We start from the raw sequence: 27,004 nt of genomic DNA, 5'->3' as shown, positions 1-27,004 counted from the left end.
ACCTGTGAGCGATGGTCACTAGCAAGAACTACATCACAGGGTTTCCAGTCACTATAGCATAATGCTTAAATTTACATACAATTTACTCTTCGAGAAGTGCAGATAACCTGGCTACCTGACCTATGCATAGAGAGGCATAACAGCTTTGCTTAAAAAAACCCTAAAACTTCTACCGATGAACTCTTTTGCAGAGTCCCTTGACAATGCAAGGGTGGGCTGGTTTATCACAGTGAAGTCTCACTGAGCTTGCATTGCACTGGAACACTGTATACTTCTCTATGATGTAACAACCAGGCTAAGTTCACATAGAAACAAAATGAGAAACTACCAATTCTACAACAGATGCTGAATAGACTCAATAGGCTCTAAATCCCTAGGGATGCCATTAATAATAAAAATAATTAAAAAAATAATAAGAAGGCAGCAAATTGAGCAAGGCAGCAATTTTAATTCAGCTACATCACACACTGCAGGCTTTACCTAAATGAGAGACACAGTTTTCTCAGCCAGCAAAACCTCCTTTTTATTAAAGAGACATCAATGATAGGATTTCCTTTCATATGAAATGACATTTCAAGAGTCCTTGAACAACCAGGAGTATAGCTTTGCCAACAAAGCTACACAGCCTGCAGCAGCTATGCAATTTAAGAGAGACATCAGGACTGCTGCAACGTGGAGGGGACACTGCTCCACTGCTCCCAGTGCTGCCTGGGAAGCTCGCATAGCACCAAGCAGCAGCATAAGGAACTGCTACCCATTGGTACTGGGAAGAAGTACCCCACCTACTCCTTCATACCCTGTTTCCAGCACAATTTGGTGTGAAATACTCACTGTTAATGCTTTAGGAGGAAACCTAAGTGCTCAATAAATCAGTTTGCTTTTCTAAACACAGCAAGAAATAAAAGGCGCTCTGAAGGATGATGAAGCAAGGCAGACATGCCTTTTCAAGAGGCCACCGTGTGTTCAGAGGAGCTCTTTTTCCCATTGTGTCCTCTGAACACAATCTGGTAACTGAACACAGATGCACAACTCGGGGTGTCTGGCTCCATCCGGCACAACACAGGACAATCTGGAACGCCGGAGTCAAGCATTGGGCTGTTATCAATAGCTGCTGTTCAAGCACTGTGGGAACAAGAGAGCCCAACAGCACAGAAACTTCTGCTTTCAGCATTATTACTCCTGGGCGTGAGGAACTGACCCAGATGGTTTCAAAATTTGCCAGGAAACAATATTACAATACTCAATTCGGAAGCTCTTCCTCCCCCTAACTAGAAAGCCTTAGAAGAAACCTATTTAGTAAACTGTTAGTTCCCTACTTGGAGTACCAGTGTGAGTTACCTGTGTGTGCCTAGCACACTGTAGGACAGGGAAGCTCAGCTACCTTTATAAACAAAACTAGCAGAAAGCATTATCCTGCACAACAAAAAGCCAGGAATACTTGATTAAAACAACAGAAACATTTCTGAGTCCTCTGCAAGCCAAGTCCTGACCTGCAGATAACAATGATGATTATTTGCCCAGACAAAACTATCACTTTTCAAGAAAGTTCCTTTTATTGTCTTCTTAGTGTCCTACCACTGTTATCATCCAGATGACTACTAGTCTGCGGCTTTGCATATGCTCACATGGCTTGCATTTATTTGTACACATGCACACACACACGAACTTATACAACCAAAACCCTGAATTGCCATCATTCCGCTACAAGCCCCAAGGAGGGAAAGCAAAAAAATTCAGTTAAAAGGTAATTATTTTTTTCTTAATTCCTCAAAACAGTTCTGATGCTCCATCCTAAAGGAGTGGTTAGTCTCACTGAAAACTACCAGTTACACTGTGAACCTCTGCCAGCTGCAAATCACCCCAACTGCCCTGGCACCATCATTTAAAGTCATTTTCCATTTAAAGAACCCCACATCAGCGCCAGCACAGCCTTTCATTACCCATCCCACTTAATACCCACAATCTCTCCACAGTTCACTCGCTCGGTCTCCACTGACCAAGCAGCACATGGAGACTGATGTGCGGATTATTGGGATTCCTAATGCCTTTTCTCCCCGCTGGCTAAGCGCTGAGCGCTTGGCAGCCTGCCTGACCTGCAACACGTGTGGGTTTGTCAGCCTAATGCACTGTGTCATCTGGAGAGTCTCAGGACGAAGCGGGACCCAACAGCGTCCACATAGCAACGGCCGACGGCTCCCAAAACTTCCAGCTACTACACTTTACTGGTGGAAAAATTACAGAAGCGAGCCTGGGTGTTTGCCACTGCTTGCTTTCCAAGACACAAATATACAAGGTAAGAGCAAAAGCATTCAGCAAGGTCCTCTAACCAAAGGCTGGAGAGCCAACATAGGGCTTTCCTGTACAAAACATCCATCCTCACTTGCTTGTTGTCTTGCAGTGACTCTAAATCTGCACATCAAGATTCTGTATTTGAGTAGTTTGGGGTTTTTTTAACCCACCTCCTGTTAACTAAATAATGTCAGTGAAGATTTAGAGATAACTCAAAAATGAGTTATCACCAAGCCAATTGTCACTCTTCAGTTTAAGAGGTTGCCATTACATTGTACCTATGCCTGGCATTTAGGCAGGGCAGAAAGAATTGAGGCTTGGGCATTTTTCTATGTAAAAGATACACTGAGATATTTTCAGGTGTGAGGCAATACACCAGCTCTGTAAATCCCGCTGTAAATTCTTACAGGATGAATACACAAAAGGAAATACCACAAAATGTGCAAATAGCAAATAAATGCAAATTTCACAGCATGCCTAACTATAAAGTGTAATGAAAATGAAACTTCTTTGTAGATGAATGAAATACAGAAGCCAGCAGAGATGTTACTTGGAAATGGAAGAAAAAAAATATGCAAAATACAGCTAAAGTTTCACTTCCTCTATACAACAAAATACAACAGCAAGCTCAAGCACAGCACAAGGCACATCCTCTACAACCTCTTCAGACAACACAGCAAAGATCTTCTATTTTATATCTGATGCCAGATTACAGATTTTTTGTGAATTATCCGAGAAGATAAAGATTACCGATTATATAACTGAACACAGGGATTTTTAGACAACATATTATAGACCTATTTTTCTGCTAACAAACATATACCAATTATTTTATAACAGCAAACACAGTTAACAGAACAACTAAAGCAAAGTCTTGAAAACCACTACTAAGCAGTCCAGCTGTGCTGGGTTTGGTTCTGGTTTAAGCGTATCCCCCAGCTCTCAGCATCACACTATCCAGACATCTCAGTCCCAGGTGTATTTATCAAGACACCTTGGTTCAGTTTATTTCCATTTAGCTATAGGGAAACTCTGACAAACTGAGTTGCTCGCTTGAGGATGATTACAGCATAAGAAAATACACAAAGTTCTTCTGAGCCCCAGGACTACACCACACTGGCAATACACATTTACCAGACTAAATTACTTGCTTCTGGAGATTTACAAAAATGACTTTGTGAGATTCTACTATGTTATGTTGCTTCCTCTAATTTCCTCCTGGATTTACACAGCTAATTGCTTATCAACAAAATTTCCAAGTTACAGCAAGCTAAAAAGACAACCTTGTTTTTAGACAAAAAAAGAACAGAACTCAAATCCATTGCAGAAAACAGTGTGGACTGAGCTGAGCAACCACTTTCTAAGGAGTTCGTACCCTTGCTCTGCATCAAAACTGGTGAGTACAAACAGCAAAAGCTTTCCACATGAGACAGCCCTGCCTGCTCCTGCCACTGGCTTTTTAAACCCACTTATTCCTCTCACCAGTTCCGAATGCAGCCACAAAACCAGACGGCTTGACACCAGCGCAGCGGCAGCTCCAGTGCTCATGGAGAACAGCAACAAGGAAGGTCATGAGCACTGATGCCCCAGCACGACTATTTGCAGCCTGACCTGGAACCCAGAAAATCTATTTAACATCTTTAAAGACTGAATGGCAACTTAGAAAAACACATAGGCTTAAGTTCACTACCTGAAAATGGTCACTGCCTAGAAAACTTGGAGGTACGCAGGAAAGATTGAAGCAACCACCTTAATGATGCAATAACTGCTCACTTTTCAAATAAACTTCCTCAGAAGAAACTGAAAGCAGCCAAATAATAGAGAAACACACAGAAATCATTATCATGGCATAAAAACAAAAGCAGAAAAGCTTTTGTGTGCCCCCTTTTAACAAAACAAAGTCTAACCTTGAAACAGCTGCTTCACTGACACGAGCCCACGCCCCAAGGCAGGGGCTAGGTTAGGTTTTGTTTCTGTTTATTTCACCATTTCCCTGTTTATTCAGCTTCTTTCCTCTCCCCGTGGCAGCCAGGGCAGTGCAGGGCAAGTGGCTTCATCCAAAACCAACAAGCAGTCCTGGACCCCGACAGCCACTCCATGCTGCTATTCAAAACTCAGGTACCCATGTCCTTCTGAACTTGGAAGAAACTTCAAGTCTCTTCTACAGGAAAAAGCAGTACCTCACCTCAGAGCTTGCCTGAAAAAAATTTCTATTTTATTTCCTCAAGTGTCACATTAAGGTGAAAGAAGGTAACAAAGGTGAAGAGGGAAAAGCCAAAGAGTTACACGGTCTAAGCTCTATGTAGCTTAAATGCTACTTACACAACTGTTAACCAGCATGGGTTGGAAAGGAAGTCTTCGCTCTTTCTGTGAAGGCTGCAGACGTTCCTCGTAGATGCTCGTATGGTGACCAAATGCTTGGGAAACGTCAGACATCTCTGGTTACAGACCAGTGCACTTCAATGCTGTTTCAGACAAGCCACCCTACACTGAAGTTTAACCTCCGTGATACCAGTTCTACCAACTTCAAGTGGACTAATTTTGCCTGAGGTAGGCGAAGGACTTACTGAGGGCTGAAGGAAGAGTAACACAAACCTTTTAAACACACATTTATAGCAGGAAATTTGGATACCGAACATCCTCATACTCAAGTATGCAAAGGATGTCATTTTGTCATTTTGACATCAACAGTAGAGCTCTTCTACAGGGATTTCCAGGGAAAGATGGCATTTCGACAGAGCACAAGTCATGCTCTACTTCCTTTGGGAACGGTGTGCTTGCATTAAGGCATAAAATCAGGTCTATTGTTCTCCTAACCTCAGCTACACCTTACCACCAAAAAAAGGAATGTGACTGCAATGTATATAAAGCAGCGCAGAACTTGCAATACTGTAATGTGGCTAACAGATGAATGCTGGGATCTAACACATCTGACATCAGGACAGGCCTTCAAAGCCCCACACTGACCACAGCAGAGCCCGTGCAAGCGTGTGTTCCCAGTGATGCTAGTGGTGGTGGCTGTAGCCAGAGTACAGGTGAGCAGTCACTCAGTCTGCCTGAGCACATCCAACACTCAGCAGGCTGTAGTTCACACTCCTGGTTGTGTTTTATGCAGCAAAATAAAGCAGTAATTGTCACGTGGGGCAAAACCAGCTGCAAGGACCTGACGGTCAGGGATGCATCGTTGACTGAAATGGGAATCGCACTGGCAGGAGGGCATATGGATCCTGTGCTGCTCTGCCTTCTGCATCACCAGGAATTGTTCTACAGCCACACATGCATTCACTGTATGGATATACACCTTCAGCCTGAACAGCACTTTTCCATCACCACACTTCACCAACAGTCCCTCTGCTCCTCTTGAGTAAAGGTTTTTCCAGTGGCAGCTAAAACAAGAGTTTCACCAAAATAGACCCCATCAAAGTATTTGATAAAAGCAGTCACTAAGAGAAGGTGCTTCTCAGGAAAGCAGATTTTTAATTCAAACAGATGTTCTCTTGAAGACTGCCATTTCAGTGACTGACGTGTAGTGACATGAAATACCTGATAAGCTTATAAAAAGAACCTTGAATCATCAAGTCTAATGAAGCTGGCCCATTAGCGAGCAGCAGCCAAAGCATGCCCATGCACAGTGCCCACTGCAAAACCAGGACCCAGGCCTTTCACAAAGTATTTCTTCACTGGTTCAAAACAAATACAACCACCACGGCAGCTTCACAGGCACACTCATCAGCCACTTTAGTAAGACACGTTCCAACAACAAAAACCTCTTTCATAGTTTTGGGGATTTTTTTTGTATCAGCAAGAACTTCAGGTCACTCCCCTCTGGTCCATTCACAGGAGAAAATCATTCTCACAACACAGTTTTTGTCAGAATTTTACAGACCAGCCAAGTTCTCTGTGCAGTTAAACTATTTTAATCCTATACGCACACACCCTCCACACCATACACAGGTGCACAAACAAATTGCCTGGGTTACAAGTACTCAGTGATGAGTAAACCTTTTGATGCTGCAATACCTATGACTGCATTTCACAGAAAGCAGCAGCAACAACAATACTAGGGTCATGAAGGTCTGCAGTTTTAAGTTCAACAGTTTCTGCAGGAAGATATAAGCTTAGTCTAAACCAATCCCATGTAGTTAAAACAAACAGACTCTCAGACCTGCAAGCCTGCTTTCAGGGCAGCCACGCAAAATTGGACCAAGTTACTCTAAACACTTCACATGTTATTGCAATCACAGCATCTCTCAAATTCTTTCAATCTGGACAAGACATCTTTACATCAGCTGGACTGTTTTTAGACTTATCTGAAACTCCCCCCTTTTCACAACTGTTAGGAGCAGCCCACCCATTACACAGGTCTCAGCAGGTAAGGACCATCCCTGATGCCTGGGGACAGAAGCGATAGCAGAAGACTGGTAGGCAAACACCCCTGGTAAAGTAAGAGACAGTGAAAGAGACTGAGAATAACTAACACCTGCCTACCCACTGAAGTACACTAATTACAGAGAATAATTGAATGACTCCTTTCCTTACTCAGGGAGGTGGAGATAAGAGGTATGGGTCTTCTCATGCCTCGGATGTGAGTTTAAAGCGCTCGCAGTTGGCAGCAACACACAGAAAAAAGTCACCAGCTGTGACAATTAACAGCTTCATTTTAACTCTCTTTTGTTCAAGTGAGTAACTCTTCCACTCAGACACACTACATGAAACAACCCTATCTGAACTGAACACATATACTCAAAGCACACAGCTAAAACCTGAATGCAAAACCTTGTAAGGTACCTGATGCTGGGAAGCAGCCACAGTGTATTTTAAGGCGGTGGAGTCTGAGCATCACCTATCCTGCCTGCAAAAGTGCAAAGGGGATGAGAGCTCCAGTGTCCTCCAACCCCAGCAATACCCCCCTGAACCAATTCCTGCTTTTTTAAAAATCAGATTCTCAGGGAAAGTCAAAAACAAGACTATGCACTGGCCTGCAGAGGAAAAGGAGAGCTGTCTACAAAATGAGTTATTTCAGGACATGCACAGACATGTGCAAAAGGACCTAGAACCTAGTGTAAGCAATAAATCATTAAATGAGATGTTGTAACGCAAGGTATGGATACATTTCACATAAGATGTTCTTTACTAGAAATATTCCAGGAAAAAATGTATTTCAATTTAATAGACCTGTGTTGATTTTATCCACAACACAATCTGTCCACTCAATCACCACTTCTCACAATCAGACGCATGGTGGGAATTGAATTTTTATGTGGAAACAGGTGTGAACATTTCTTGGAGCTGTGCTCAGTTCTGCCTTACCTCTGTTATAAACAGAATACAACCTTCATTAAAACCTCTCTTCATTAAAACATCTCAGTTGTGGGATTTATTTTGTGCCACTTGCTGCCTGAATTTAAAAAGAAAATGAATTACACCTTCTTCTATAATACACTTACACAGAGGCTGAGCGGAGACTGCTTGCATAACAAGTATTATGCAATTTCCCAAATAATAATACCCTTGTAGGGGGGAAGATTACAAAGTCCCAAAGATTTTCAAGGCTGCAGATTTGGTTTCAAAAGCAAAGTCTGTAAAAACCGCATGCCATCCCAAATCCTCCTGATAGCTACTGACATCGCACCAGCACCTGAACATCCCATGAGGAACAGCGCCCTAATGTGTATTAACAAAAGACAACGTGGCAAATATGCAAAATACCCCCACAGTACTGTCTCTAAAGAAGGTAAAGAGGTTGAAAGCAGCTAGAAAAACCAAATACACCACCAACACAAAGCAGCATGGCTGCAGTTACACTTACAAAGCTGTGCTTTCGTTTGGGTAGCATCTAGTCCTAAAATGGTTTTATTAGATCAGTAAATAAACCCCAAAATCCCCCCAAAATCCCAAATGCACCTTTATTACTATCTTCAGCCCGAGGTACTTTGCCAGCACAAATACGGTAGTGGAACATCTCATGTGGAAAACCTAAGAAAAAAGCCCACCAAAATACCATGCAACTGAGTGATCATCATGGAGATGTTTAAAAACCAAACAGCCTCCACACCATAAACAAGCATGACAGTTACAAATGGTCCAAGTAACTCATGGAGAGCAAACACAGAAGAAATGAAGCCCAGCTGGCAGCACTGAGGAAAACAAAAGGGGATTTGGCAACAGACCCTAGTGCCCACCAGCCCCTACCTTCAAATTTTGACAAATGACTTTCCCAGGCCTGTAAAAAGTTTGCTTCTCCTAAATTTTTTGTTGCTTCTATGATTTGGCCTTTGCTCTCCACTGGTGCTTCTCTCCTCTCTGACCCCAGCACAAAGGGCTGGTGGCCCCAGCAAGTTCCAGCTCCCATTAGCCAACACTGACACCAACTCTGTTCTGAAAGAGGGAAGTCCACGTGCATCAACCCCTGCTCCAGCCACTGCACCAGCCAGGAATCTCAAACCCCCACCCAGTGCACAACTGCAGCCTTGTATTTGCACTGGAAACAGGCGGAAAGTGAAAAAGTGATTCAGTAAGTAAAAGACAACTATATGAACTTAGATTATTTTTCACTGGAAACTGAACTGGTCCACTGCAAGTTTCAGTTCTCAGGAGTCCTGGGGTACTTTCACCAACAGCTTCAACTGGGTATCAGGGAGCAGGACAGAGGGACATCAAGACTTGGAAAGGCAGCATCCACCCTGCCAGAAACTACAGACATAAAATTACTTTCACAACTGAGCTAATCAGCCACATTCCAAACATAAGCTGCATTTATCTCCTCAGAGCAGCAGACTTTTTTCTTAATTATCCAAGGTCAATGACAGTGAATATTGAGCAAACTGACACTTCAGGAAGCAATGTAGATACAAAACTGAAGGGGAGGCAGCCTTACATTTGCTTAGCAGTAGGATCACATTTTAATATAAAGTTTCTCTTTTTAGACATGACAATTACTTTCTAATTAATCACCAATCAATACATTTGATAAGGTACCTTTTTAGAAACACAAATACCAAGTTCTGTACCAGCATAACTGTCCCTTTTTCATAGAATTGTTTAGGTTCAAAAAGACCTTTAAGATTATCAGGTCCAATCACAAACCTAACACTGCCAAGTCGCCACTAACCCATGTCCCTAAGCACCACATCAACGCATCACCTAGAAGTGGTTTTAAATGTTGGGAGTGTAAGAGTTTAAGACAACTGAGGCACCCAGTCAGCCAAGGGAATAATAGTTACACTAATTTTTTATCAAACTCACCCAGAATTTTGATCACCGTCTCTGTGTGCTGAAGATATTCACAGAAGTTAATATAAACAACTTGAAAGCCTCCAGTTCAATACCTACAAGACAGAGGGTCTCAGGTGCACAGCCTCATCTGCTGCCTTGCTGGAAGAAACAGCTTTCCTAGACAGGTTTGAGCTTGTCACAAAACAGAAACTACTTTGGAAATCTCAATGAGCATTTCAGCTTCCCTAAAAACATAAGTGGTAAAGGGGCTGACAGAGTTTTACTAGTACTGTACGACAGAAAGGTCTTGTTTAATTTCCCCAAAATTTCTGTTCAAAAAATGCAACAACAAATGTGGATTATTCTCATGAGCTGAAGAGTTATTTCATGTAGCATCAATAATTACACAGCAATTGAAGACTTCTGCAATCGCATAAATAAAGAATAGCTCCAACAAGCCTGAGGAGAGAAGGTTCTTGGTTTGACTGGGTCCTGATGAGAAAGACATCAGAGGAAAAGAAAAGGGGGAAGGGAGAAAGGGGTAGAAAGGTGCTTCCGCATCTCGTGATGGAACCAACACAACAGCCACAAACCTGCTCTGACCATAATGGTCCCAGGAAGAAAAGCATCATCCTTTAAATGCATGGTGGTCCTTAGGTGACACAGGATGGCATGGGGCTGCATTTCTTTCCAAGTTATGTTCTAGTTTCCTAAGCTCATTGGTGACATTATGTAAATATTAATTACACTGCCGTTCAGCATGCTTTTAACTGCAACGATTCTAACTGCTTCCAATAGCTCACTAATCCAAAGTACAATCCTCTTGACAGCAACTGACAGATTTGGAGTATCCAGGTCTAGCCAAAAGGAAGAAAAATCAAACCCCTCATCTGTCCACCTTAAAAACAGCCAATATTCCTGCTGACCAGACCCGCAGCTCAGCCAGGGGCTGGGACACACTGCCAATGGGATTCCAAGCCTCGTGTTAACGCACTAAGCAGCTCACTCAGACCCACGAACAGCAGATAAGGAGCAGCCCAGACATACAGAGTGGTGAAAGAGTGGGTGAAATACAGTGAAGTTAAGAGTGGTGTGCCAGCAAGGCAGCAAGCTGCTGGGATCAGCACTCTCATGAGGTGCCATCTTGGGGATTTTCCACCCTTCCACCAGCACAGCTGGACCCTGGCTGGGTGCTTGCTCCACTACTCCAAAAGGTAACCTCCCCCAAAGGCTGGCTGTGCTTGCACCCCAAAGACCAACATCCACCCATCCAGGACCAGCTCTGAGAAGCCGCTGGAGTCAAGCTGTGCTAACACAGCAAGGAAGATTTCTTCCCAAAAGCCATCTTGAAATTGTAAGAAAACCAGAAAATTGTGTCTCTTTTGCATCTTCGTTATCACAGACACCGAAAGGTTTCAGTCATCATCTACCAGACCCAGCAGCCCCCTTCCTCAGACGGGGTTCTGCCTTTGCCCTCCCTATCCAACTCTGCTAGCATGAATCTTCCTTGCAAGCTCCAACACAATTCTACATGCATTATTTATCCCTCTTGCTAAGTCATGCAGTGGGATAATTACTTAACTATTGTAATATTCTGCAATGGCTGTACTCTATTATTCTAATTGATTTTCATGGGATTGCTTTTGCTGCATCTTTTAAGCAGAAGAGCATGTTTTCCTGGAGTATGAAAGCTAAGTTTGACATTCATTTTAAGCTTAAGAGATGGATGTCAAAAGTGAATTTTTATGAGAATATCAATGTATTCTTAATTAAAACAATGTTGATATATTACTCAGATATTTGCCATTTCTGCTAACAACCACTGAAGACATGTTTTTTCACAAATCTAATGAAATATAAAAATAGTTATTAACTATTTGTAAGTGTTAATCACAAAGTTGTTTCTTTCCAAGTGCGTGTTGCTTTCCTTGTAAGACTTCAGTTAGCATAATTACCAAACATTTCAAAGGTGAGAGATCTGCAACATTTTTGCTTACAAACTAAAAGCTTAAGTCAAAACACATTTGCATGTCTTGCTTACCACCACATTAAATTTTACTAAGATAAATGCACAGCTTAGGACTCATAGAATTGTTACAGTAAGACACTAAATAAAATCAGTTCTTTCCGTATGCTCGACATGATATAAGCTACACGCAGAGCAGCCCAATTAAACAATTATTTATGTCTCCCTACCCCCAGGATATTCTGCAGGCTATGCATGAAGCAAGATGTACTTATCACAGTTTTGTGAAGCGATGAATAGGATTTCAGAAAACACAACAGACCCAGTGGTTCAAAACTGGTAAGAAAACTTTTTCTGCCTGGAGCCAGAAATTCTTCCAGGAGGAACCTTACTTGAAAGGCTGCTAATGATAATACTCTGAACTAGAGCAGGGAGGAAAGGTAGCAAGACCCTGCTAATCCACCCGTGTTACCTACTAGTAATCTGCTGGATATATAAACAAAGGCATGGATAGAACTTCACAGAGAAGGAACATAATCTTTTTGAGCACATCAGTATATGAGGACTAGCATATCTGTACACTAACACCAAACCCAAGAATTTTATACAGTTGGCAGTACAAAGGCTAAACTTTAGGACAGATGAGACTCATTGAGAACTATAGCCCTAAAACATTTGGCAAATATGCTGGGCTTTCTGGGTGTTTTGTTTCTGCTTAAATGTTTAGGTCACCATCAGTGACCCAACCTTGGATCCAAAGTTTTATCAGCCTCAGTCCCTGTTCAATCCTCAGAGGCTCCAGGACAACCAAGAGCAACAAGCTGTCTAAGGAGTCCTCTGCTTACACAGACACACACCAAGTTCTTCCCCTGAGTCTCATTTAGGCCTTTATACAATACGACTCGTTTCTCAATTCTTTCTTATCTACTAAAAACATCTCACTAGGAAAAAAATAGTCTTGGAACAAAGCAAGACCACAGAAGATAACTGTGTTAAGTTTCATAAGTCAGCTTATTCCCTTTCTTCTCAACGCATCAGTCTTGGCAGCCTGATCCAGCCCTTTCACCTGACAACAAAGTACTGTACGGACTTCTGAGAACTCTGGACACGATTCAGAAAAATCAATGCAAGTAACAAAAAGGTCCCACTCTCCACAAGCATCAACTATGTGTCGAACCAAGACGACAGATTTGCAAATGCGAGCACACTCAGAAATAAAGCAACCAATTGTTATTAAACTAGTTTCTCAGCACGGCGTACATATTCCCACACCCATGACTAAGTAAACCTGTTCCTTACATTATATGCCTTCATGGAAAAAAAAATAATACCATTCATGATTGTGACAGGCTTTTAAAAACAAGTAAGTGTAGCACGTAACTGTACAATTTCATAGCTTTGAATTCAGAGTTCCAGTGTGAAAGCCAGGCTGGCTTACAACGCAAAAACAAAATGGCAAGAGGGGGAAAAACTAAAGAGCTGTAAATAAAACCAAACTACTGCCAGGTGTTATCCCTCATTCTCCCTGCACATTTGGAAAAACCCTGAGAACTGGCACAGAACTGTAACAGGTACCTTATTACAGATCTTTTTCCATTACTTGCTCAATGTGTCTGGTTGTTGGAAGAAGTAATGCCTCTCCAGGCACGAGTGGTGAGGCTGTCCTCACATCTTTATAAATGCATGGACTAAACATGAAGGTGTCATCTCCCAAGCACTCACAGAGCAGGTATGCACCGTAAAGGCATGATGTTCCAACTGCCCTGTCCATTGCTAATTTTTCTATCAAATGGTTAACTTGTTATTGGAAAAAATATGTCATCATCTTCATCAATAGGAAAGCTTTTGTTTGTGATAAGTCTTTCACTATCACTTCTTTGCTGGTTGAATAATACTGACTGTCGACATAGCAGTGTAAATTCCCAGCACACAACTGTACGTTCCCAGCCAATGCAACCAAGGAGCCTTAACAAACCCTTCCTGGGTCTAAATTTCTGAATGCAAATGTGTGGTCCCAGCATGCAGAAGTGCTGCAAAACTGCCACTGTCAATAAGTCATTTAATGAACCTCAGAATTTCACAGTTAGAGCTCTGGTATTATGGACCATCCCTGTGGACAGCCCCACAGCCCCATGGACACTAATAATGCTTGTCTCAGATGCATTACATCTTCTTGACCTCAGAAGTTAAGCAACTTACAACTAACTTGAGTCACTTCCGGTTATAAGTACTTCTAATTAATGACTTTTAATTGCTGCCAGAGTACTGTATTCCCACACCCATGGTTAAACATGTTCCCTACTCTGCTAGCCCACGTAAAATTGTGCAACTCCTAACAATCCTATGCCTTTAATACCCATACAGCACACAGCTCTGCCATTCTTCCGGTGCTTTAGGTGCGAACACATCGCTGTACATGACAGTGAAATGAAGTGTACAAAGTCTACCCACCACACTTTTCCAGCAGTTATCATCATTTGTTTTCTTGCTGCCCTTGCTCTTATTTTTCAACGATTATCTATACAGTTCAGAGAAAGGAAGATAAACACTGTTTTTTAAGTCTGACTTCATGTGCGGGTTTTGAGAAGACATTTCAGAACTTCAAAGCGCTTTCCAAAGCCTGGCTCCTGTAAGTCATATGAGATAGAGACTTGTTACTACATTTGCTTTACGCACAGGTAAATCTATGCACATGAGTAACCTAACTGTACAGAGTCAGTGAGTTATAGCAAGTTAAAAGGGTAGAGGGGAGGAAAGTCCCCACAACAACCAGTGCCCCAGCTCACAGCACTGGTGAATACACAGAAACACCCACCAGCCATGAGGAGTAACACTTTTCCGCCAATATTTATAGTTCCATTGTATGTCACATGGGAATTCACCATCTCTGGACACTGAGAGACTGCTTATACAAGGTTTGCAGCCCTGTATCCTGTAACAGGAGTGCTCCTGCCCACCCTGGGGAAAGCCCATGCTCATTCCCAATGGGACCACTGCAACACCACCTCTGCAGAGAGGCAAGAGCCCAGAAAGGAGCAAAACAGCCATCAAGGAACAGCCACTTGCAGGTTAACTCGTTCTCCCTGAGCAAAGCTGGATGTTGCCCACCACCACCTTGGATGATCACAGCAAGCTACCTTCAACTGCTGCCACGTAACAGCACATCACCCAGCCATCCCTCAGACAAGCCACCCACTGTCACTACTGCGTGCCTTCCCTTTTGCTTTGACAGAAACCCAGTGCCGTCAGATGCTATTAAGAGTAACTTCTGCAACCCACTGGCTTCACTTTCCATACTTCTCCTCTGATTAAGATACACCATCCTTCGAATCCCACACTGGCAATGGGCAGCTGCCAGTCTTTCCGACACAAGGCAAGCTACTTGTGTGTAAAAACAATAACATACACAATTCCCCCAAAATAATTCACCATTTTTATGAGCAGTTCTATGTGATACAGGTTTACAAACTGGTGTACTGTGCTGCATCGGAAGCATTTCCTAGAGCTCATTAACTATTTTTGTTACATTGATCCACACCCACAACTGTTACAGACAACAAATGAAAATGGGTCTGTTTCTCCATAAGGCACCTGTAATAACTGAGCAAGAGCAGCAAACAGGCACCAACCAGAGCTCCCTCGCCCTATTAGCGTTACAGAGCAAAGCCTCCCCTTCTGCTGCTAATGATGTGCTCTACCCTGTATCCCCAGGAGACAAATGACTGCACTGGCTGATTGACTCCATCACAGGGCCATCATCCATCAATGTATTGCCTCTCTTATTGAAATCTCATCTCGGGAAGAGAAAGCTGCTCAGCACCACTTCCGAAAAAACAGTGAAAGCACTTTCAGAATAAGAGCTCCAACATACATAATTGGAGCCAAATGTTTCAGCAGAAGCACACATTTCCAACAACCTGAACATACACACATGCCTTGTGCAACGAGGACAAGTAAGACCTATGTCCTTCTGCTAATCTAGATGATTATTTTTTTTTTTTTTAATTGAACAAGGGAATTAAACACCTACCATACACATAGGTTTCTTTATCAAATTAAAACATAGACAGTGAATACAATCATAGAGATTAAAAAAAAAAAAAAGTAAACTCGAGGATATTTAGTAGCTGATTTACTAAAGGATGAGTTCCAGCCTCTTTTACACAGGCTCAAATCACACTAACATCACACTATCCCCACTAACACCCGCAAATAGAAGAAAATATAAATCCTACATGTGTTTACTTAGTACATAGATTAAAAAGGGAGTAATCCTATTCAATAAAGAAGTACCCCTTATAACTTAAAAAATGCTGCACATTTGGGACCAGGGTGCAGGGGGTAACTCACACTCAATGCTCATCAGGTTCTGATCAACTTTACACCATCACTGAAGCTACCAAATCCTTGTACTTCTAAATCCTCTGACCACCTCCCCAATTCGACCATGTTAAGTTGCACATGAATTAGCTGGACATAGTTCCATGTGCATAAAAATCATTTAGTTCAGGAAAAATACTTCAGATTATGATCAGCCTCACGTCTACTCAACAATATAAATCTGAAGAAGGCAGCTTTATCTCTGGCAAGATATTTTGTCTCACTTAGCACCTCTGCATGTTGCAAGAAATCTATCATAACTTTGAAATCCTGAAGAACAATCTGGTTCAGAAAACACGTCTAAACATTTATTCCTTGTTTAGCCCTAAACAGAATCGAAAACTGATATGTCTTGGTTCCATTTTACTTAGAGACAACCAATCTGGTAAGATCCTCATACTAAAGTTTCTAGAACTCCTGAATATAGAATCCCAGACTGGTTTGGGTTGGAAGGGACCTTAAAGCTCATCCAGTTCCAACCCCCTGCCACGGACAGGGGCACCTTCCACTAGAGGAGGTTGCTCCAAGCCCCTGTGTCCAACCTGGCCTTGAACACTGCCAGGGATGGGGCAGCCACAGCTTCTCTGGGCACCCTGTGCCAGTGACTCACCACCCAAACAGTAAGGAATTTCTTCCCAGTACCTGATCTAAATCAATCCTCTTCCAGTTTAAAGCCATTCCCTCTTGTCCTGTCACTACAGACCTTTGCAAAAAGTCCCTCTCCAGATTTCCTGAAGGCCCCTTTAGGTACCTTATGGCTGCTCCAAGGTCTCCCTGAAGCCTCCTCTTCTCCAGGCTGAACAACCCCAGCACTCTCAGTCTATCTCCAAAAGAGAGGTGCTCCTCTGATCACTTTCGTGGCCTTCTCTGGACTCATTCTAACAGCTCCATATTGTTCTTATGTTGGGGGCCCCAGAGCTGGATGCAGGACTGCAGGTGGGGTCTCACGAGAGTGGAGCAGAGGGGGAGAATCCCCTCCCTTGATCTGCTGATCACACTCCTTTTGATGCAGCCCAGGACACAGGTGGTTTCTGGGCTGGAAACACACACTGCTGCATCATGTTGAGCTTCTCATCAACCAAGGCCGCCTTCTTCAGGGCTGCTCTCAATCCATTCTCTGCCCAGCCTGTATTTGTGCTTCAGATTGCCCTGACCCATATGCAGGACACCTTGCACTTGGCCTTGCTGACCAAGGTTTGCACTGGCCCACCTCTCCAGCCTGTCAAGGTCTCTCTGGATCCCATCCCTTCCCTCCAGCATGTCAATGACACCACACAGCTTGGTGCCTCAACGAACTTGCTGAGGGTACACTCAAAACCGCTATCCATGTTGCCACGTCCATATTCCTATCTAAACTGTAAATATAGTTTCTGGAAGCTTGCACCTCCATATAGTAACTGATGTAAAGCACATACTATGCTTACTCAACTATGGAACATTTCAGCTTTCAGCAAATTGCCCTAAAATGTATGTTTCAAAATGTTTATCAGTCAGAAAGTTAAAAATCAATTTGACTGTTGCTTCTGCAGTAAAGAATATAATTACAAATTTTTAGTACTTTGATCCTTGTAGCATAGGGGGTTACTACAGGAGACTAGCATCTCAAACAAGACCACATATGGTTCAAAATCAAGTCTCCTGGTTTCAGAATCCATACTTTATCCTGGTTTCACAATCCATACTTTAGATCCCTGCAACCCCCTCTTCTCATTTATTTCCAGTGCTATTTAACAGAATATTGGCTGTGGGTGTACTTTCAACTGTCAGAAACAGAGGCAGCATTTCAATAATAAAATACTATCAAAACAACGCCCAGTTTTAGCCAGTTTGGTTTAGGTTTGTTATTATTTTGTCAGCGTTTTTCATTTTAGAAATGAGTAGAGATTCATCTGACTGAAGATGCAGTTCCTGAACATTCAAACAAAGCCCCACCAGGCCAGCAAAAACAAGTGATGCTTTTCCTTCTCACTTATATTTGAGCCAGTCAGTATTACAATCTTTCCTATGTTTAACAGGCAGTGAATTTGTTGATGTACCAATTAGCATCTGCTACAAAGAACATACTCCTAATTAATAGCTGGTTTACAGGAAGAGCAGTGTTAAAGATTCGGCTGGACCTCCAGATGTACCAAAAAAGTGAAAGGAGTGCTGGCTGATGGAAAGAAAATCTGTCTGCACAAAGAGCTACGTATTTAGCACGTGTCAGCTGTAAAAGGAACTTCATAAATGTAATGGAGGTATTTCCACACTATTTCTACAGTATTGTGTAACGCTGGACATCTGCTTAGGGTAACATGTACAGGTTACTCAGTATTTGTGGTCTGCTTTTTTTTGCCATGTCCTTAATAAGCAGAAGTGGCAATAATGATAATTTGCCCTTACCTGTCCGAAACACGTGCACTTTAAATAAATACAAACCCTCCTGTAAGACTCCTTCCCTCTGTAAATGCCCAGACTTCTCCTTTTACCTTGTGAAGGAGGCCAGTGCAAAGGGAGATACCAAGTACAGCTGCCAGACACAGCCACAGAGAGTTTGTGTGAATCATATTTCAGGTCAGAACTGTGCATTACGAAACTCCAGCATACCTCGCGAGTGACCTACATTGCGGGACTGGAACCCACTAACCTACAGAACCACCCAAAATCCCACAAAATAGGTCAGTGGGTTTCCTTTTAAGAATGACACAGACAAGAAGAGATGCGCACAACAAAGGGCAAGCAGAGCGCATCCTTCACCTAACATAGGAGCAAGCACTCTGCAAGCTGTATCTCTCGCCCTGCTGCCATATTCCTGCACTCAGGACTCCCCAGAAGTGGCATGAACTCCTGTGTTTCTCACCGAGGGACCCTGGAAGAACATGTCTGCTCACAAAAGGATGTGTTCAAGCACGATGAAGCAGGAAGAAAAGGAGCAGCACCACAGCAAGGAACAGTGAGCCTACCAACAACAAAGCCATTTCGTTCACATTGCCAACACAAAACAGGTCTCACAGCAGGCAGAGTACAAGTGACACCTGATTCATGATCAGCAGTGAACCAGCCTGGAGTTATGGCAGGGGTGGCCAGGTTGCAGCACAAGAGCTGGATGTAGCCAGGCAAAAACAATCCATCTAGCCCACAGCACATTTCTTGACTCCTCACCCCTCATGGGTCTTTGGTCCCATGCATTTTGGCAGGAGCCAAGGGTGGCCGCAGAGAACTAGGCTTTGCACTCACCACTTCCCTCCTCTCAACTACTACTCCAGCCAACACCACACACTTTCTTATTTCCATTTCATGCAAGGTTCCGCTTACTAGGCAAAGCCACATCAGGGTGCAAATGCAGCAGCCCCTCTGCAGCCAGCTGATGGGAACATGAAACAATCGGGGCAATTAAGAAAGGCACGCAGAGAAAAGTCACTCCACATTCCTCTGCCTACCAGTTCCCCACAAGGACCTGCCGAGAGCAAGGGGTCAGTATCCCAGTGGACACCATGTCTGTTCGCAGCAATAATAGAAAGCTGCATGCCCTCTCCTCCTACATGCACATACATACTTTGGTTTAGATTCCCATCTCCCAAAAAAGCAGTCTACGGAGGAAGAGAAATATGAATAATATCCACGCTGCATATTACCAGTGATAAACATGCTCAGTGTCGCAGCTTATCTGTTAGATTTTTATACAGCCTCCAAGAGAAAGCAAAGATTAATATTAAACCCTACCACCCACAATTACTTAACCCAAATGGGTAATCTACATAAAAATAACAACACACCTTACCCACGCTAAAGATTTTACTATTTATTTTAACAAAAAAATCATAGAAGCATTGAATCAACTAGGTTGAAGAAGACCTTTAAGATCATCAAGTCAAACCATTACGCCAGGATCTTTTTTACCTAACAAAAAAGCACCGTAACAGGTAGGGGTATTATTCCTTAATAGGACCTCCAGGAACACAACATGATAGAAGCAAAGTGAGTGACAGCACCCACCACACTACCTACTGTGTTTGTTACCTACAGCATTTCAAGTACCCAAATTTCACAACCATAGCAAAGCAGTATTGCCTTGGTGCTGCATGTTAATGCTGAGGATCCTCGCTGCTGAGAATGGTTTCCCAGAGGTGCTGAGACTCAAGAGAAATCCTGGGGTGATGGTAATGAGATCATTAATACCAGAGCCAAACACCAGCAAAGAGCAAATCAGGACACAACTCTTTCAAACAAAGTACAGGACACAGATCCTATGCCAGGCTAATGCTTGCATCAGGATGACAGATAATAGCTGATCTGTAGCTGAAGAGCTTCATCTCCTCAGATGGAGTCTCATAGACTATGCCAGTTAAAAAGCAAGTACCAGTAGTCAGTTTATATTGATCCAGTCAATGGATCAATACCCTAAGCCACATGGCCAAGACACCCGGGGTCCAACAACACAAGTCATTAAAAGTCAAGCTTAGTATATTGTCAAACCACAGTCCCAGAATTCAGGGCTTGCTGTGAACCATCAGCCTTGTCTGCTTGTAAAATGTTAGGTTTGCAAAAGGCTCCTCTTGCCCTGGCAGGTTTGCCTAGCAAAAGTACTCCTCATCTACAGATTCAGACTGTAACAGGTAATTTACTTTTAGGGAGTGCTGGTATGAGACAACAGAGATCTCAAGAACTCCTTGTATGTAGGCAAACATTTTGCATATAGGTATCACGTATTCCAGCACTCAGAACTATCTAGGCAGAAATACGCTGTTCCCATCCATTACCCAAGGGAACACCTCCTCAGGATGTGGATGGCTCCGTGGAGCACTGGCACAGCTCCAGGCTGGGACAGACCACGTTTTGCTCCCCCTGATCCAATAGCCATTTAACTTCAGCGATCAACAGGAAAAATACGGATGATTCAACCACAGATCTGAATAGCCAATTAGTAAAACAAATATCCCAGAGTAAAGGCACCAATGTCCCTTCCACAACAGCTTTCTCCAGATGAGTCACATACTCCGTTTTTATAGAAATAACCCACTTAAAGGCCAGCTATGATGCTAAATAACAATCCCCCTCCGCTTAATGCGGGTGAAAGCTATCCAACTTGAAAGAACTGAATGAAACCACTTTGCTTTCAACCTACACCACAGTTACACATTTTTAGAAGAACAGTCCTGCAAATACATGGCAAATAAGCAGGGTATATATTAGTTGCACAGAGATCAGGAGCCTGATTTGCCATTCCAGGAATAGCAGTACTATCTGGTGTCTATTCTAGTCAGCCCAGACTGGACGCAGAACAACAGGATACTTTTCAATGATGACATGAACAGTAGTTTACATCCTTCAAGGTGCTAGTGTAGATCCTGCAAACATGCAAAGGAATTATCTGGAGAACTGAAGAAGAACAAAGGCCAGTATCTCAGACACCTATTCCACACAAGACAAAATACATTTTTCAATTACGATGAATAGTTTCAGCTCTGTTTATCCTCAAAAATAAGGGTAGCAAAAGAATGAAGCACTACTGACACACACTCCCTTAGCACTCCACAAAGAAACATATGTTCAAATCACTTGATCCAAACTCCAAACCACGCACTTTAGGCATACAGGTATCAGCAACAAATACAACAGAAATGCTTATTAAATGTATGCCTTGCAGAGGACATACATGCTACACCTTGTTAATTTTGTGCTGAAGTGTCACACTGTTTTGTTAATTTGCATGTCAGACATCCAGTTGTTGTTCTCACATCTTCCACTGACTTTTTTTAGTGCATTTCTCTGTAATCAAGGCACATTCATGATAGAGGATGTGAAGTTCAGACAAGCAAAGCACTTAGCCTAAAGTTAAAGAAAAATTAACATCACAGAAGCTCCACCACATCGCACTGCTTGCCCATCTATCCAGAAGGAAAGCTTCGCATAATTAATAGTAACCACCTGTGTGAAATCAAGAGGGAGGGGGAAATACCCTCCTTTACAATGATGTCTGAAAGCAATCCCATGCAGAAACACTCCGTATGGCCATGCCTGGGAGGAGAGAGGAAGCTACAAGGTGTACAGGAACACAACATATGTAAACCACTGGAGAACTGAAGGGGAAAAGGAGCAAGAACATCATTTAAAAAAACAACAAATGAAAACAGGGAGCCATCTCCTGCCCTCAGATAGGAACACACAGCTCCCGGTAACGGGAAATACAAGGCCAAATTCTGCCCTCACATTCCTAGGAAATCCAAAGTAAACTTTCCTTCCGCGCTTGAAGAAGTAATAGATATTGGAAGGGAACACGCGTCCGTGAAGCAAACTTCCTGGCAGAAGTTTTAATTCAAGCCTCCTCTTGTGTGCAGGAGCTGGTGGGGCTACACCCAGAGCAAACCATTAGAAGAGCTGCAGGACACAAGTGGAAGTGGTGGCCAGCACCAGTTCCCTGCACCGTTACACCAATACAAAAACCTCTGGGAAAGAGTAAGAGTATGGTACACCCTAGCAAGCACATTACCATTGCTCACTCCCAAGCTAGCCAGTTACATCACTGTCTCGCCCAACTGAACATCGTGCTGAGTACAGCTTATATCTTTGCCATCATCCTCACAAAAGGAAAACCATAGAAAAGCTCAACACACTTGCCTAAATAGAGCACAATAAAGTTTAACCATAAAAAGCAAGAATAAAGTTGAGGAAAGGGAGTTAAGTGACATATTGTAACAAACCCAGTATTCCATAAGTACTACAGGTTTAACGTAATCTCTGCACGACAACTCCCAATTCTCTTGGGATAGATTTGACCTAATTTTTATTTAAAAGCACAACCGAAATATTTATAAACAGCCCTTTGAAAAAGTATTCAGGTGCAATTTAACTGTTTAACATCTATAGTGATTTTGACTTGGCAGGTCAACTCTAAAACTCACTGTGTTTGAAGCTCCTTTTATGAGATCCTAGGGAAAGAGGACAGTTGGATCTGACAAAGTAAAACTTCTAACTGCTGCCAGCCACCCCTCCTACACACCAACGGATTATATCGAGTCTGAAAAAATATACACACAGTGTGAATTAGCCAGTGTCCTAACTAGTTCTCAAATCACAGAATATTTATCAGCCAAAGTAAATTCTACAGCAAATAAATGGCTTCGCAGTGGAGGGGTGGGGGGGAGTAGGTCATACCAGATCTTAATAAAAAACTGAGCATACTGTAATTGCACACAGTAATTTGATGAAAACCAGTTGCCTCACCATGTCTATGATGTCTGTCTTTCACTACTTTGTTGAGTTTTTTAAAGAGGGAGTTTGATAGATTTCCGATAAGTGTTACTGAAGGAAGCCTTAATGAAGCATGGCTTTTAAATGTGGAGAAGTGTCACCAACTTGTCAAATTGCAACTTAAAAGTCAAGCTCATCAGACACCTTATATTTCAAGTAATAAATTATCAATCGTAACTCGTTAAGTATCTTTACATCAGTCATTTAGTTAAAAAACTCTGACGAATTTCCCCGGCACCGACTCGTACGTCACATACTGTAACACTCAGAGCAACGAATACCACAAAGAACTCTGACCTCCCAGGTCTTCTCAACACACGACACTCCCTCACAACGCTCAATCACTCCTGCTTTCAGCTGTATTTATTCATAAATTATATAAATACGCAAGACAACATGATGGTCCATTGAATATTTTAAATACTTTCTCAAATTCCACAAACAAAGGCAATTTAAAAAGCAGCAAAAATGAATAGAAAGCTGATGAATTAAACGAATTAAAATTAGAAGCTATTCATAAGGATCCATTTTAAAAGCTAAACAGAAGTACAATGTTCTAGACCCGAGGATCCCATCTGCAAGTAAGGCTCTTAACCTGAAATCAACTGCTGTCCCTCTTAATGGCCCTTTAAAAGACAAAACATCCTACTACCTCAACAAACAGTTTGAAAATTATCATCGAAAAAAAGTAAAGGCACAGAAGAGAAAGCTGCTCAAAATGCTCTCAAAATGAACATCAGCATGGTGGCCAAATGAAAATGATTGAATCTGCTACAAGATACAACCCATATGGGCTCCTACATCTCATTAAGGCTCTCCTCCTACAAACACCCATGCACATGTTTGACGCCACGCTGCGAGAGCTTGCCGTGACTGCAAGGCTACGCACTGTAGTAGCACACACAGTTAAAGACCAGGCAACTGCAGGATCAATGTGTTTCACCTGAGCACACAGGGAAGCCAAGGAAACAGAAACCCACAGAAATCAAGCGTGCTGTGAAGGTTTAGTTGCATGACATAACAAGACTGAACAAAACAAGTGAAGAATCAGCCCTAGGTGCATACAGAACACTACTGTCCCAAAAGCTCGATCTTATTCCATGCTACAACTATGCTATTTAAAATGTATATTTTGTAAAAAGCAGAGATACTTGTAACCAACACGCATCCTAAAACACAGAGGGAAGCACTGCAGTGCTCTGTTGTTGTAACTCCGCGTTTCAGTGGCCCAAAAGCATGCTCCCCATTAACAATGTAGGCACTTCACATTGTCTAAAGCACACTGCGAACAATAACCAACCAAACACGCTTTCACCTCCTTTGTCAGTCACATCAAGACAGCTAAGTCATGCAAACAGCCTGCTGATGAGAGCATCTCAATACACCACTGCACTCAAAGGAGGGAAATTATGCCTTTCACAGTGGAAAGGACTACTTCCTTGGCAGAACAGAGCAACGGAATTCAAATTTGGAAGGTAGGAACGACATGAACAAAATCAGAAGCCAACATGATAGAACAAAACAGAAAAAGAAAGAATGAGCAGAGCACCACATGCCTGTTTTAGCACCAACTGATATTTCCAGGGCAAACTTTCTGAACCCAGTAACTGGGAGAGTGCAAGTTGGGGGGGGTATTTAGATTAAATTAATTAAATTACTGTACATCAGCTTCACCATCTCACAAAGACTTTCACAGTTACTCAGTGCAAGGCAATCAGAGAGACCTGACAGCTAAAGCTTTCAGAAATCCGCACCATTCCCACACCGAGCACAAAGCCGATTCCTTTCAGATGACAACAGACACTGAGAGATCAACATCTCGGGAAGGGAGATGTTGTTCTCATGGTATCAGCCGTTTTCTTTCTCAGCCCCTAATCCTCAGTCATTTCTACTCCTGTAGAAAACACAGGTAAATCTCCACGCAAGACCACAGAAGACCATGCACCCCAAACCACAGTCAGAATGTTTCTGGCTGCCTGTGGATCTCCAAAAGGTCCTCGGTACATCAGCAACAAAAAAAGCACAGAACAACAAAAAGATTCAGGTCGCCGACACATCCACAGAACATGTCTTCCAGCTCCGATTAAATGCTTGAAAGGGAATTTTTAAAATCCACAAGCTTTTGAACGGGGGCAGAAGGAGCCGTACCGGGGGAAGGGGGGATGCAACCAGCCGATATCCAGGGAACAGGGAGAAAAAAAATCAACAAGTCGGCGCAGCCCAGCGCGGAGCAAAAGCCGCGTCGGAAGGTGCGGACGTACCTTGTGGAGGTGCCTTTCCTGACATCGCAGATGCTGCACTTGAAGGCTTCGGCGCTGTTCCTGAAGGTGCACACGCTACAATCCCAAAAGCCTTCGTCGGCTGCAGGTTTGGCTTGCCTTTTCGGCCTTGAGGAGGGGGAGGGAGAGGGGAAGCGTGTGTGTACGTGTGTGTTTGGGGAGGAGGAGAGAGGCGGCGAGGGGAGGAGGGAGAGGAGGAGGAGGAGAGAAAGAAAACACACACATGAGAAACCATGTTACAGAGCCCCGAAACCCAGCGCCTGCCCTCACCGCCGCCCCCCCCCCCGCCCCGCGCCCGGGAACAGCCGACAAACACCTACCGGGGCCGGCGCCCGGAGAGGTGCGGTGCGGCCCCGCGCTCCGCCCCCGGCCCCGCGCCGCGGGAGGGCCCAGCCGGGCCGGGCCGAACCCAGCCGGGCCGGGCCGGGCGCGTCCCCCGGCGCCCCCCGCACCGCGGCGGGGGCCGCCCCCCTCCCTCAGAAAGAGGGTGGGAGAGTTTGAAGGCTGGGAGGCGCGTTCCCTCCTCCACCTTGTTAAACCTCCCTTTGTCTGGGAGCAGCGAGTGCGCGGAGCGGGAGTGCGAGCGAGCGGAGCCGCCATGGCTGCTCTCGCACCACACCAGCCCTGGCACTGGCGGCAGGCAGGCAGGGAGACACCGGCACTCTTCCTCCCGCTGCCCTTCCACGCTCCCTCCATCTTAGGAGCCTCCCTCGCTCCCTCCCCGCCCGCAGCCCCCCCCCCCCCCCCCCCGGCCCCCCGCGTACCTGCCGGGCTGGCGCGGGCTCGCCGCCCCCCTCCCCGCGCTCCCTCCATCTTAGGAGCCCCTCGCCGCCGCCCCCCCCCTCCCGCGGCGGAGCACACGCACGCAACTGCCAGCCAGGGGCCTACCCACCGCCATCCCCTCCCGCCGCGCCAGCGCCGAGCCGGGCCCGCGGCCGCCGCCGCTGGGGCAGGGTGCGAGGCGGGCAGGGGCAGCCCCCGCCGCGCTCCCTCCATCTTAGGTGCCTCTCCCCGCGCCCCCTGCGCCCCCGCTCACCTGGTCGGGCTCTTCTTGTCGCCCATGACCATGGATCGGGGCCGCCCCTGCCCTGCGCACAAAGAAAGAGGCGAGGGGGAGGGGAGGGGGACGGGGCTGCCTCCGTCCAGCGGGCTCCGGCTGCTCCTCACCCCCGCGCCGCCGCTCCTGCCGCTGCCAGGCTCCGCTCCAGACTAGCAGCGCAGCGCAGCCCGGCGCCCTCCCTCCTCCTCCTCCCTCCTCTCCCTCCCCGCGCCGCTCCGGCGGGCGGAGCTCACCGCCGCGCCGCGGCCAATGGGGGCGGCCCCGCCGCCAGCCCCGGCGGGGAGGAGAGTGGGGAGCGCCCCCCGCGCCGTGCCGCCCCCGGCCGGGAGCCCCTTCGGGCCGCCTCCCGCCCTGCTTCTCCTCCACGCCGCGGGCGCTGCTCCCTGCAGCGGGACCCCGCCGCAGCGGGAGGGCTGGCTCCTCTCAGCCGGCGGTGGCGGGTGGCCCCTTCCTTTCCCGTCCCTTCCCCCTCGGAGGGCTCGTCGCCTGCCCGTCCCCGGGGCAGCGGGGCTGAGGCCGGCGGTGCCTCCGGGGCCTGCTGCGGGCGGGAGCCCGTCAGGGGGAGCGCGGCCCCGTCCTGCCTGC

The 27,004-nt window shown here is 44.7% G+C and overlaps 1 protein-coding gene across 1 annotated transcript in view; it reads right to left on the bottom strand.

Moving 5' to 3' along the window:
- The window catches only part of RYBP (RING1 and YY1 binding protein), a 45,692-nt gene extending 19,061 nt beyond the window's left edge, over window positions 1-26,631 (bottom strand). The window contains exons 1-2 of the mRNA XM_030501217.1: window positions 26,396-26,631; window positions 25,342-25,467 (exon numbers count right to left, since the gene is read on the bottom strand). Of these exons, the coding sequence (XP_030357077.1) occupies window positions 25,342-25,467; window positions 26,396-26,427 (158 nt within the window). The 5' untranslated portion in view covers window positions 26,428-26,631. The remainder of the gene's footprint in view (window positions 1-25,341; window positions 25,468-26,395) is intronic.
- Window positions 26,632-27,004: the final 373 nt, after the last annotated feature.

The sequence above is a fragment of the Strigops habroptila genome, chromosome 11 (assembly GCF_004027225.2).
Source record: "Strigops habroptila isolate Jane chromosome 11, bStrHab1.2.pri, whole genome shotgun sequence".
Taxonomy (NCBI): Eukaryota; Metazoa; Chordata; class Aves; order Psittaciformes; family Psittacidae; genus Strigops; species Strigops habroptila.
Note: the sequence above shows the minus strand (reverse complement) of the source record. Positions and strands in the feature narration are given on the sequence as shown.